Consider the following 13265-nt stretch of genomic DNA (forward strand, 5'->3'; position numbering starts at 1 on the left):
AATTCACAGCCCAACTGTTATGAGTTTTCATTCCCAATATTTTTATGTGAAGAAAAAAAAACCTGCTCTATGTACAGAATCTATGTACATTGTACTTGTCCAAGAGGCCAAAAATAAGAATTCAGAATCCTCACATTAGAGACATCTCTGTGCTCTGAGACCCATTAATAATAATAAAAATGCCATCCAGACACTGAAAGTGGGGGTCTGTCCTTGGGAGTAGCATTGCTAACCCCCCCCCCATTCAGTGTGTGTGTGTGTGTGTGTGTGTGTGTGTGTGTCTCTGTGTGTGTGAATAGGCATATAGGGATATAAGGATAGGATAGGACAGAACAAAACAGAACAGAATAGGTGGATCACTGGTGGTCCCTGAGAAACTTTGGGTGATCTGCAGAAAAATTATTTGCATTTTTATATTGCCCCAAATACTATTTATCTTTTTAAAAAATTCATATTAGTGGTCCATGGGGTTTAAAATTATGAATTTAGTGGTCCCTGTCACCCCGAAAGATTGGTGACCCCTGGACTAGAATAGAACAGAACAGAGTTGGAAGGGACCTTGGAGGTCTTCTAGTCCAACCCATTGCTTAGGAAGGAAACCCTATAGTACCACTTCAGACAGATGGTTATCCAACATCTTATTCAAAACTTCCAGTGTTGGGGCATTCACAATTTCTGGAGGCAACTTCTGTTCCACTGATTAATTGTTCTAACTTTCAGGAAAGTTCTCCTCAGTTCTAGGTTGCTTCTCTCCTTGATTAGTTTCCACCCATTGCTTCTTGTCCTGCCCTCAGGTGCTTCACTCCCTCTCCTTTGTGTATGTAAACAATAAACAGTAAGAAGAGTTGGAAGGGAGCTTGGTGGTCATCTAGCCCAACCCCTTGCTCACGCAGGAGAGGCGCCCCCAACTCCTTCCCCGACTTGGCCAAAAGCCCCGCACAAACCAGGAAAACTGGCTAACGAGGCTAAGCTTGAATGGGGACGAAGCGACGAGGGTAAAAGCACATCGGGCAGGGCAGGGCAGGGCGCTTGGGCGGCAGAGGCCGCTGGAAAAGCCCCGGGAGCGCGCCCTGCCTTTCTCCTTGGCGAAGGTTGGGGAACTTTTCCTCCGCCGCTTCCTCCCCACTGAGCCCGGCCTCCTTTCCGGCCTCGCTGATAGGCCCAAGCGCCGCCGCTAGCCCGGCCCAAGTCCCCCGCCTCTGTGCAGCTCCGGCGCAGGGATGGCGGCCTCGGCTTTGGCGCTGGGCGGCGAGGGGCGACGCCAGCTCCGGTGAGTGCGCGGGGCGAGGGCGGAGGGCTTCCCCCGACTCCGCTCGGGGTTGCCCCTTCGGAAGCTGGGAGAGGAGAGTCCCGCTTTTGCCCCCGGGGCAGGGAGCTCCGCGGCTGTGCCCAGCCGGTCCTTTGCAGAGCCCCCCACCATCTGGCTGGTGGTCCCGAATGAAAGGAGTGGACCTCCGCGGTCCCCTCTTCCTGTGGTTGGAGCTATATTTTTTGAGGCTTTGTAGATCAACCTGCGCGTGTGGACTGGGCCCGACGCGTGTCTAAGCTTTCACCAAACCCCCGCTGGCAACCTGGAGCAACTGGAGAGCTAGTGGTGACGGTGGGGGATTTGTCAGTCATTTCTCCCTGCTCGATTGGCCCAGGTTTGCTTCCTCCCTAATGCAGGATAACAAGAGCTGGAAGGGACCTTGGAGGTCTTCTAGTCCACCCCCTCTGCCCAAGCAGTAGACCCCCATGTCATTTCAGACAAAGGGTTGCCCAATCTCTTCTTTAAACGTGTCTTTGTTCTTTGGGAGTCTGTAGGGATTCTCAGTCATCCAGGTCATGGTTGTCCCAAAGGTGCTTTTTCAGGAGGCAACTGGACTTCCTTGTTTTTTCTTTGTAGGCGTTTCGCTTCTCATCCCAGAAGCTTCTTCAGCTCTGACTGGATGGTAGGGAATGGAAAGATTTATATTCCTTGCTTTGTTCTTTGGGAGTGGGGTGTATCAGGCCCAGGGAATTGCGTTCACACAACATACTGAACTACAAACTGAACTCTTCCCCTCGAAGCACACTTGAATGTCATCCAGGAACTACAGGTAGTGTTCGACTTACGACCAGAATTGGGCCCCAAATTTATGTTGCTAAGGAAAACATTTCTTATGTGACTTTGCCCCATTTTACGACTTTACTTGCCACAGTTGTTAAGGGAAACGTTGCATTTGTCAAGTTAGTAACACGGTTGTTAAGTGAACCTGCCTTCCCCATTGACTTTGCTTGTCGGAAGGTCGCAAAAGCGGATCACGGGACCCCAAGACGCTGCAGCTGTCATAAAGGCGAACCCGTTGCCAAGCCTCTGAATTTTGATCATGTGACCACAGGGATGCTGCAGTGGTTGCGTGAAAAAGGGTCGTAAGTTACTTTTTTTCAGAGCCGTTATAGCGTTGAACGGTCAGTAAATGAACTGTTGCAAGTCGAGGACTACCTGTATATGATTGGATCCAAGTTGAAGGATTTAAATTATTTAAAAGAAATAGACCAAACAAAACAGGAGGTGGAGTTGCACTATATAGAAGAAATAACTACATCTCTACAGAAATAGAGCACAACAATGATGAGAACTATCTTGAATGCATTTGGGTCAATATTAAAGGTTGGGGGGTAAATGACATTGCCATAGGTCTATACTACAGGCCACCCAACCAAGCAGAGGAAGTAGATGAACTTTTTGCTAGTCAGCTAACTAAGGTATATAGGAAGCACATCACAATAGTAATGGGTGATTTTAACTAGCCTACTATTGATTAGGGACTGGAGGCTAAAACATATGAAGAACGGTTGCAGGAACTGGGTATGTCTAGTTTAATGAAAAGAAGGACTAGGGGAGATGTGATAGCATTGTTCCAATATCTCAGGGGTTGTCACAAAGAAGAGGGAGTCAAACTATTCTCCAAAGCACCTGAGGGTAGAACAAGAAGCAATGGGTGGAAACTAATCAAGGAGAGAAGCAACCTAGAACTGAGGAGAAATTTCCTGACAGTGAGAACAATTAATCAGTGGAAGAACTTGCCTCCAGAAGTTGTGAATGCCACAACACTGGAAGTCTTTAAGAAGATGTTGGATAGCCATTTGTCTGAAACGGTATAGGGTTTCCTGCCTAGGCAGGGGGTTGGACTAGAAGACCTCCAAGGTCCCTTCCAACTCTGCTATTGTATTGTATTGTATTGTATTGTTTCCTTGTCAACAGTATGCGATCCATTTACCAGAGCTACTGTCGGGATTTTTTTTTTCTGCCTAAAAAAGCTAACCGCTGTCAAATCGGTTGAATACAAATAGTAAACAGCGACTTGGAAAAGAGGATTAGAAATTTTGTTATCAATCATAATTAATTCTTACTTAGAACATGTTATAAAGGGGTAATGATTGTATGATATTAGAAATAATTAATGAAATGTCATTATATGGTTGTGTTTTCAGTTTTGGATTATTTTATGCAAAAGGACGTTAAAACAATTATAGTCAAATGGGAACTGTGGGGTGTTGATAGTAAGCTATATAAAGATTTTTGATTTAAAATATACAATGTGATATGAATTATAAGTAATGACTGTGGAAGAGATGCACGAAAGTTATTTGTAACCAATTGACACACTTCTACAATATGTAGCGAAAGATGATTTTTTTTTTTGTGTTGTGTCTGTCTGTTTAACCATAAATAAAAAAAAAGTCTTTTTTTTTAAAAAAAGAATATGGCGTAGTCCTCGACTTACGACCACAATTATACAATTTCCACTGTTAAGGAAAAGTGATTCATGCCCAATTTTAAGACCTTTTGAACCATGGTTGTTAAGTGAGTTATATGGTCGTTAAGTGAATCTGGCTTCCCCTATTGATTTCGTTTGTCAGAAGCCGTCTGGGAAAGTCCCAAATGGCAATAATGTACTTCAGTCAACAGAAGTAACCTGCAGTACTGAATATAAACTAGAGGAGGATCATGTCAAAGAAACCATGGTCGCCTGGGCGAAAAATTTCGGTTACAATGTGGAATTGGCTAAGTGGGAAAAACTTTGGCTACTTAATCAGAAACTAACATTGGCTACGGCGTATAAAGAAAATCTTTATAAGATGTTCTACAGATGGCATCTTCCCCCAGCACGGCTTTCCAAAGCGTTCAAAAATCTGGCCCCAAATTGTTGGAAGTGTAAAAAAACACCAGGCACTTTCTATCACATGTGGTGGACGTGCAACGAGGCAAAAAAATATTGGAAAATGATTCAATCGTGGTTAGAACAAATGGTGGGAGAACAAATTATGTTTAAACCAGAAACTTTTCTCCTAGGCATAATACCGGAGGGGTTTAAGAATGATACACTTTATTTAATTATACATATACTAACTGCAGCGCGCATAACCTATGCACAGCAGTGACGTGCAGTCAGGTGAGGCAAGTGAGGCACAGCTTCACCACTCTCATCATGAAAAAAAAAGTAAAAGGAAAAAGCTGAGCTAGTTGCTGCCTCACCGTGGATGACTCTGCTTAACCTCACTGGTGCTCTCCCTCCCCAAGTGTAGTGACTTCCTCCCCAGGCCCCCATTCTTTCTCTCTCTCACACACACACAGCTGGATAAAACTATATAAAAATCTAGCCCAGCTTCACTGATTACAAGTTTGAAAAGGCAACGTGGCTCCACCTGCAATCAAACTACACTTGGGGAGGGAGAGCACAAGCGAGCACTGAGGAGACTATAGGAGGAGGCAGGAAGCCAGGCAAAGAGCCATGCTGTAGTACACACACTTCCCCCCAGCCTCTTTCTTTTGGAAGGCTCAGATCAGCTCCCCTCCGGCTTCTCTGCCTCTCCTCTCACCCCAGCCTGCCAGCAGGAGGTGGTGGGTGGGCTTTATTGTGTTCCAGGCATTTCCCACCCAGACAGCAGGCTGCATTTGCAATGGTGGAGGTGTTTGGGAAAGGCAGCAGGGGAATGGGGTGGTGGTGGTGGTGGCAGAGGAGCTGCTTTCAAGCCACTGGAAAAGATATCCAATCCAACTTTTGTGTGTGTGTGGGGTTGTTTGAGAGTGAGTGAGAGAGGGAAGGGGTAGGAGAGATAGTCCAATCCAACTTGTGTGTGTGTGTGTGTGTGTGTGTGTGTGTGTTTGAGAGAGGGGGAGGAAGGGAGGGAGGAAGGAGGGGAAGGAGAAGAAAAAGAAAAAGAAAGAAGGAGCAAAGGAGAAAAACAAATGGTGTCGCTTTAAATTGGAACTGAGCATGCCTGGCTGTGGAATTCTGGGAGTTGAAGTCCACAAGTCTAAAAATATTTGAAACTCAGCACTGTGTCAGTGCCTCACCAGTCATAAACCTCACTGCACGTCACTGATGCACAGTATTGGAAAAAAGAAAATGCACCATCAGAGCTTGATATAATCAGAAAAGTGTTGGCCTGTGTAGAAGCAGATAGGCTCACTCTTGAACTTAAAAATAAAGGGGAATCAGAATATTTTGAAGTCTGGAACAGATTTTATGATTGGTATAAGACAAGATGACAAGACTGGAACAAATGTATATATTGTGATTGGACAGAAGGACAGACAATGTATTAAGTAGATTAACTGTTAATGGTTGAAACTAGCTGTACATAATGTGAATGTATGATCACTCCGACTCCGCGGTATTGCATTGTTTTAAATGTAAAAATAATATATATATATATATATATATATATATATATATATATATATATATATATATATATATATATATATATATATATATATATATATATATATATATATATATATATATATATATATATATATATATATATATATATATATATATATATATATATATATATATATATATATATATATATATATATATATATATATATATATATATATATATATATATATATATATATATATATATATATATATATATATATATATATATATATATATATATATATATATATATATATATATATATATATATATATATATATATATATATATATATATATATATATATATATATATATATATATATATATATATATATATATATATATATATATAAAAGAAGTAACCTGCAGTACTGCACTCTAACCATTGTGCCACCGAGTCTTATGGTTATGGTCATAAGTGCACTTTTCTCAGTTGTAAGACTGGTCGTAAGTCAGAACTTTTTCCAGTTGTGTAGTTTCTTTGAATGGTCACTAAATGAATGCTATTTCTTTTTTAAATGATGGTCTTTTCCTTTCACAGAAAATGGCTTTGGGCCTGGAGTACCAGAGAATATGCTTCTGTAACAGGTAAATTATTTGGCTTATTTTCTTTATGGATTTTTTTTCTAGATTTCTAACATTTTATGCGATAACTAGAAACTCATTTTGAAGTCAGATAAAAATAATAACATTATCCTGGCATTCTGACAGTGTGGACAAGTTAGTAGTAAAAAGGATATGGCCATAATTATTGCAGACCTAATTTCTTTTTTAATTTGAAAAAAAAAAAACAGCTCAAAGAAACATCGAGAAAGTTCTCGTGGCAAACCGAGGCGAGATTGCTTGCAGGGTGATGCGGACCGCCCGGAAGATGGGGGTGAAGTCGGTGGCAGTTTACAGTGAGGCTGACCGGAATTCAATGCACGTAGCTATGGTAAAATTCATCGGCTGACACTCTTAAGGGCTGCTCTTAAGCCAATCAGGGAGCCAAATAATTTTGTATGAATAATACATTCACTTAAACATACTTGGTGATATTGTTTTTGATTTGGTTTAGATCAGAGGGTGGCTCAGTGGCTAAGACGCTGAGCTTGTCGATCAGAAAGGTCAGCAGTTTAGCTGTTTGAATCCCTAGCACCGCGTAAGGGAGTGAGCTCCCGTTACTCGTCCCAGCTTCTGACAACGTAGCAGTTCGAAAGCACGTAAAAATGCAGGTAGAAAAATAGGGACCACCTTTGGTGGGAAGGGAACAGCGCTCCGTGCGCCTTTGGCATTTAGGCCACATGACCACGGAGACGCCTTCAGAAAGCGCTGGCTCTTCGGCTTTGAAACGGAGATAACCACTGCCTCCTAGAGTCGGGAACAGCTAGCACATATCTGCGAGGGGAACTTTTACCTTTTACCTTTAGATCAGAGGTGTCAAACTCAAGGGCCGGGGTGGGGTGAAGATGCTGCTTAGATCTGGATTGCAAGGTTGCCTGGAAACAACAAAGGACCGGCCCGCAGTGCCTCTGCCAGAGAAAACGGAACTCAGGAGGGCTGCGTGCAGTCCCCCTGTCCCCGTTTTCAGCCGGGATAGTCTTCTGCAGCGCTGCTAGTGAAAAATGGAGCGAAAATGGCCCATCCTGCCCAGCCATGCCTCCCACACACCCCGACTTCTACCCAGTCAAACATAACCCTGATGCTGCCCTTAATGAAATCAAGTTTGATAACCCTGGTTTAGATTGATCAAAGTACAGGTGACGTATGACTGTTTTTCAAACACCCTTTGCAGGATTCCCCATGGGCATGTGATTAAAATTTGGACATTTCTCAACTGGTTCATATTTATGACAATTGCAGTGTCCTGGTAATGACCACGGAGACTTCTTCGGACAGCGCTGGCTCTTCGGCTTTGAAATGGAGATGAACACTGCCCCCAGAGTCGGGAACGACTAGCGCATATGTGCGAGGGGACCTTTATCTTTTTATTTCACAAATTATAAAGGGGCGGGGCTTTGATAGCATGGTTGCAGCTTCCATTATGATTTTTCGTTACGCTATCTTCTGGCTGATCCAGCTCAACCCGTCTGCTGCTTGAGTTCGTTCCACAAAGAGGTTCTCCAAAGTCTTGTAGAAAAGTTAAAATATGTAATGAAGTATAAATAAAGTATCGTAATAAAACGATGGCGTTTTCTTGTAGGCCGATGAAGCCTATTGCATTGGTCCAGCACCATCTCAGCAGAGCTATCTGTCCATGGAAAAAATAATGCAAGTGGCCCGAAACTCTGCAGCACAGGTACAAATTCTGCTTTGTAACAGCTATATTTTACTTAGAATTGGGTTAGTGAAACATCATAACATGGATTCTGTGTGTAAGTGACTTAAGCTCTCACATTGCAGGATTTGGTAGTCTGACTTTCTTGGAGCAGTTTAAATGTATTCAGCAATTCTGCTTTTTTAAAATGGTCTCATTTCCCATAAAGTTGTGTAAAAGGTGTGTGGAACAGTTTGCCTCCAGAAGTTATGAATGCCCCAACCCTGGAAGTCTTTAAGAAGATGTTGGATAGCTATTTGTCTGAAACAGTATAGGGTTTCCTGCCTAGGCAGGGGGTTGGACTAGAAGACCTCCAAGGTCCCTTCCAACTCTACTATTATATTATATTATAAATATTCTGCTAAATATCCCAGTTCTTTCTGTGGTTAGATTATGTGCCTGCTACCTGCAGAGGTTCAGCCATCCTAACACGTCACTAGGCTGCTGTTTCATCGGTCTTTTAAGTGCAACAGAGGGCTGATGTCTGGATGGCTTTGCAGATCGACCTCATAGCAATTGATCAGATTTTTTTGCTGGTCACATACAGTGGTAATTATTAGGCGAAGTGAGCACCGACTAACCGTTGCATTCTCCTATTGGTCAGCTGAAGAAATGACCGATTGCTGGTAGTATTCTGAGGACAGTGGCAATGGAAAAGATTGTAGGTAGCTTCGATTTGCTTTTGAGCGTTTGGGGAACAGAAAAGTGTGGACATTCCTGCATTTTGGAGGTCTGATTCAGCTTCTAGGGCAGCTCAGCAGAAACATCACAAAGCCATAAAGCCTCTCGCAATATGATATTTGATATTTCCTACTTTAGGCTATCCACCCAGGCTACGGTTTCCTATCCGAAAATACAGAATTTGCTGAACTCTGTAACCAAGAAGGGATAATTTTCATCGGTCCTCCTTCGTCTGCTATCAGAGATATGGGCATTAAGAGGTATTCTGTGTTATTTCATGGCTAAGTTTATTACGGAAAGAGCATTTTGTTGCAACTACTAGGTCAGGGGTGTCCAAACTTGGGAACTTTAAGACTTGTGGACTTCAACTCCCAGAATTCCCCAGCCAGCATGGCTGGCTGGGGAATTCTGGGAGTTGAAGTCCACAAGTCTTAAAGTTCCCAAGTTTGGACACCCCTGTACTAGGTGGTTCCTTGTTTCCGAGTTAGGCTGCCCTCTTTGATACATGCAGCGAATTAACTCTGCGATCCTTTAATACTCTGAGAATTACGGTCTCAAAAGTCTCAGTGTAGAATGCCCGAATGCAGTACAACCTTTGGTCCAACTTCACGTGGGCCTTTATTTAATTTATGGGGGGTGTGGTGGCTCAGCGATTAAGAGGTTGGATTTGTTGGCTAGAAAGCCAGCAACCGAGACCCGAGCACCACACGACGGGGTGAACTCCCATCCTCGCTCCAGCTCCTGCCAACTTAGCAGTTCGAAAGCATCCAAATGCAAGTAGATAAATAGGTACCACTTCATGTAATAGCGCTTTGTAAATATACTGTCACATGACTGTGGAAATGTCTTTGGACAGCATTGGCTCAGTGGCCTTGAAAAGGAGACTAACCACCACCACTTATAGCCTGCAATGACTAACGGAGTAAAATCCGGAGAGGACTCTACTTAATTAATATCTTATTTAATTGAGGTGGGAGGAGCCCAGACATGTGAATCATAGAAGGGAAGGGAAGGAATCTAGATGAAGTAGTGGTTGATTGACATGCCATCAAATCAGGGTTGACACTTGGTGGAGACATAGATTTTCTCCTTGATCAAAATGGAATGTTAAGTATAATCTTTATTGTCATTGTACTTAAGTACAACAAAATTGGTTGTTCTAAATGTCCTAAAGACTGTAAGGAAATTGCATCAGTTGAAAGAGAGGTGGGTTGTGGGAGGGAAAAAGCTTTTTTTGCATAGTCTGTTTTTGACACTGAACATGAAGTCGTGTTCCCTTGAAGTACTTCTAAGGCCATCATGTCTGCGGCGGGAGTTCCTGTGGTGGAAGGTTACCACGGGGAAGAGCAATCGGACAGCTTTTTGGAAGAGCAAGCCAGAAGGATCGGCTACCCAGTTATGATCAAAGCTGTCCGTGGAGGTGGAGGCAAGGTAGCGTCTGTTCGATGAGATTTCATCTATCAGTCTTCCCTTTGTTGCATCATAAAGTTCTACTTAAGCTATAATTCCTTTCACCTGCGTTGGTGCAGGAACTGTGCACTCACAGTACATTCATATCTTAGCTAGATTCCCTTCTTGCAGTAAACCAGGGAATCTCCCAACTTGGCAACTTGTGGACTTCAACTCCCAGAATTCCTCAGCCAGTATGGAGTTGTAGTCCACAAGCCTTAAAAGTTGCCAAGTTGGGAAAATCCTGCAGTAAACCATAGTTAAATACATGTATTGAATAAGCAGGACTTGGATAAGCAGTCATAAAATGTAATTTATTTGGTTTACGTGATGCTAATCCAAAACACTTGGCATTTGGGAACTGAGTGTAGACCATTGTGAAGGAACACACCCATGTGCAACACTGGAGTATCAATAAGCTTGGGGGAATGAAGTTGTAGACTGCAAAGTTGCATTGCCGTGTTTTTTGTTTTTATTTATGTTGCTTTCTATCTTTAATAAGTTCAGAAAGTCAAAGATGAATTGATGTTGCAGTCTCCTCTCAAGTGCCCTCTGATAAATGCTACATAACCCTTAAAAGAATCTTTATAAAAATACAGGCATCAGATCAATCTTCTTTATGTCTACCAGGAATATATATAATCTATGCACGTATTCTCTGTGATATATATGAAAATCAGAAATTTAAGCTAGTAATTGTGTAAAAGAAGTTGTCATTAATATAACAGAAAATATTTATTGCTGTTTTTTTCCAAAGTAATTTATTTCCTTGTTTTGCTAATGTTAGTTTTATCCCTTATTTGCCCTAGGGAATGAGAATAGCATTTACTGAAAAAGAATTTCAGGAACAATTGGAATCAGCTCGAAGAGAAGCAAAGAAGTCCTTTAACGATGATGCCATGTTGATAGAGAAGTTTGTTGACAATCCAAGGTAAACACAACAATCTGTTTGGCAGCTCTTTATCGCTCCCTTTTAGTAGCTCCACTAGGTTGCAGGAAGTACATTGTAGAGGAGCACAAGATGACCTTGAAGAAAACATGCACCAACTGTTTATAGAACATAAGCTATGTCAGCCATACAAAGAACACCAGGCAGGAAACAGGAAAACAGAATAATGCAGTTGGGTGGGACCTTGGAGGTCTTCTAGTCCAACCCCCTGCTCAAGCAAGAAACCCAATAACATTTCAGACAAAAAGCTGTCCAATCGTTTCTTTTAAAACTTCAGTGTTGGAGTACCCACAACTTCTGGAGACAAGTCATTCCACTGATTAATTGTTCTAACTGTCAGGAAATTTATCTTTAGTTCTAAGCTGGTTCTCTCCTTGATGAGTTTCCGTCCATTGCTGCTTCTTTCTGCCTTCAGGTGCTTTGGAGACTAGATTAACTTCCTCTCCTTTGTGGCAGCCCCTGAGATATTGGAACACTGCTATCATGTCTCCCCTAGTCCTTCTTTCTCTTAAGCTAAACATACCCAGTTCCTGCAACTGTTCCTCATATGTTTTATCCTCTGGTCCCCTAATCATCTTTGTTGCTCTTCTCTGCATGACTAGATGAGCCGATTCTACTTTATTGAAGGTTACATTAATAGAATCTTGCAAGTTTGAAAGTATCTTTTTCCCTGGGAACAATTTACAACTCGCAAAATAAGAATAGTTTCTTCTGAGGTCTTGCCCTCCCTACATTCTTGCTGTGGGCTTAGCTGCCTTTTATCTCATTGTTCTCTTGATGATATCTCATTGCCCTGTCTGCAAAAGTCATTCCCACAAAGCATTGCAGCTTACCCCAAGAAAACAGGAAAGCATGAGAAAGAAACATGGGATTTCCTCCCTTGGTTCTCTTTCATATAAAAGGGAAGAAAAAAGAAATGTCTTTGGACTTTCAGGATTCCATTTTTACAGCAATATTCATAAAGTAGAATTGTAGTTTCTTGTGCCTTTTTTTTGACCTGGCCTTCCTTGAAGGGCTGGCATAGAAATCTCTGAGGTGAGCCATAAAACTCATAACAACAGTTGGAAAAAAAAAGAGAAAGTTGTCCCACATCTTGTGCAGAGAAGAGCAACAAAGATGATTAGGGGACTGGAGACTAAAACATATGAAGAACGGTTGCAGGAACTGGGTATGTTTAGCTTAAGAGAAAGAAGGACTAGGGGAGACGTGATAGCATTGTTCCAATATCTCAGGGGTTGCCACAAAGAAGAGGGAGTCAAACTATTCTCCAAGGCACCTGAGGGTAGAACAAGAAGCAATGGGTGGAAACTAATCAAGGAGAGAAACAACTTAAAACTGAGGAGAAATTTCCTGACAGTGAGAACAATTAATCAGTGGAACAGAAATTGCCTCCAGAAGTTGTGAATGTCCCAACACTGGAAGTCTTTAAGAAGATGTTGGATAGCTATTTGTCTGAAACGGTATAGGGTTTCCTGCCTAGGCAGGGGGTTGGACTAGAAGACCTCCAAGGTCCCTTCCAACTCTACTATTGTATTGTATTGTATTGTATTGTATCCTTTCATCCAAAAAGCAAAATGGAAAATCCTGCCACCTTTGAGGTACAGACTCCTCCCCTCCTCCCATGATATGTTTAATTAAATACAGATAGGAGAAACGAATAAGCCTTATTTCTAGATCTAAAAAAGTTAAGTATCCCCAAAGTACCTGATGGATTTTATTAATACGTTAATTCAAAAATTTGGGATTAAAAATAAGCATCAATGGACAATATTATGGCCCCACTTACAAACTTTAAAATATGAAACAGGCACGTAGAAGTCCAGGTATTTGGAGACCAGCATGGCAACGCAGTCTACCTGTTTGAAAGAGATTGCAGTGTACAGAGAAGACATCAAAAAATTATTGAGGAAGCTCCAGGGGTAAGTAGATTTTGAAAGATACTTCAAATAACTATGATTATTGTGTTTGCTGCGTTATTGTAATTTTTGTTTTTATGCTTGTTATTAAGGCCGTCTCAGTCTACTATTTCTGCAGAAAATAATATCTTTTTCAAGGTCCTGAAATTCTCAAAGCATATTACTGTGCAATTCTCTATTAACCACATTGAACAGAGTGCAGTTTCCTTACAAATGAGTGATGTAGCCATTCCTCCTTTCTCCTGAGCATGGAAGGAATTACCTTTTTCTAGAA

General features: G+C 41.8%; 1 protein-coding gene across 1 annotated transcript in view; it reads left to right on the forward strand.

Moving 5' to 3' along the window:
• Positions 1-1116: 1116 nt before the first annotated feature.
• MCCC1 (methylcrotonyl-CoA carboxylase subunit 1) overlaps positions 1117-13265 on the forward strand; it is a 32912-nt gene continuing 20763 nt past the window's right edge. Inside the window, exons 1-8 of the mRNA XM_081954223.1 lie at positions 1117-1270; positions 6242-6288; positions 6495-6634; positions 7883-7978; positions 8816-8937; positions 9961-10108; positions 10936-11057; positions 12883-12994. Coding sequence (XP_081810349.1) covers positions 1221-1270; positions 6242-6288; positions 6495-6634; positions 7883-7978; positions 8816-8937; positions 9961-10108; positions 10936-11057; positions 12883-12994 — 837 coding nt within the window. The 5' untranslated portion in view covers positions 1117-1220. The remainder of the gene's footprint in view (positions 1271-6241; positions 6289-6494; positions 6635-7882; positions 7979-8815; positions 8938-9960; positions 10109-10935; positions 11058-12882; positions 12995-13265) is intronic.

The sequence above is a fragment of the Natrix helvetica genome (assembly GCF_964273705.1).
Source record: "Natrix helvetica genome assembly, chromosome: 5".
Lineage (NCBI taxonomy): Eukaryota > Metazoa > Chordata > Lepidosauria > Squamata > Natricidae > Natrix > Natrix helvetica.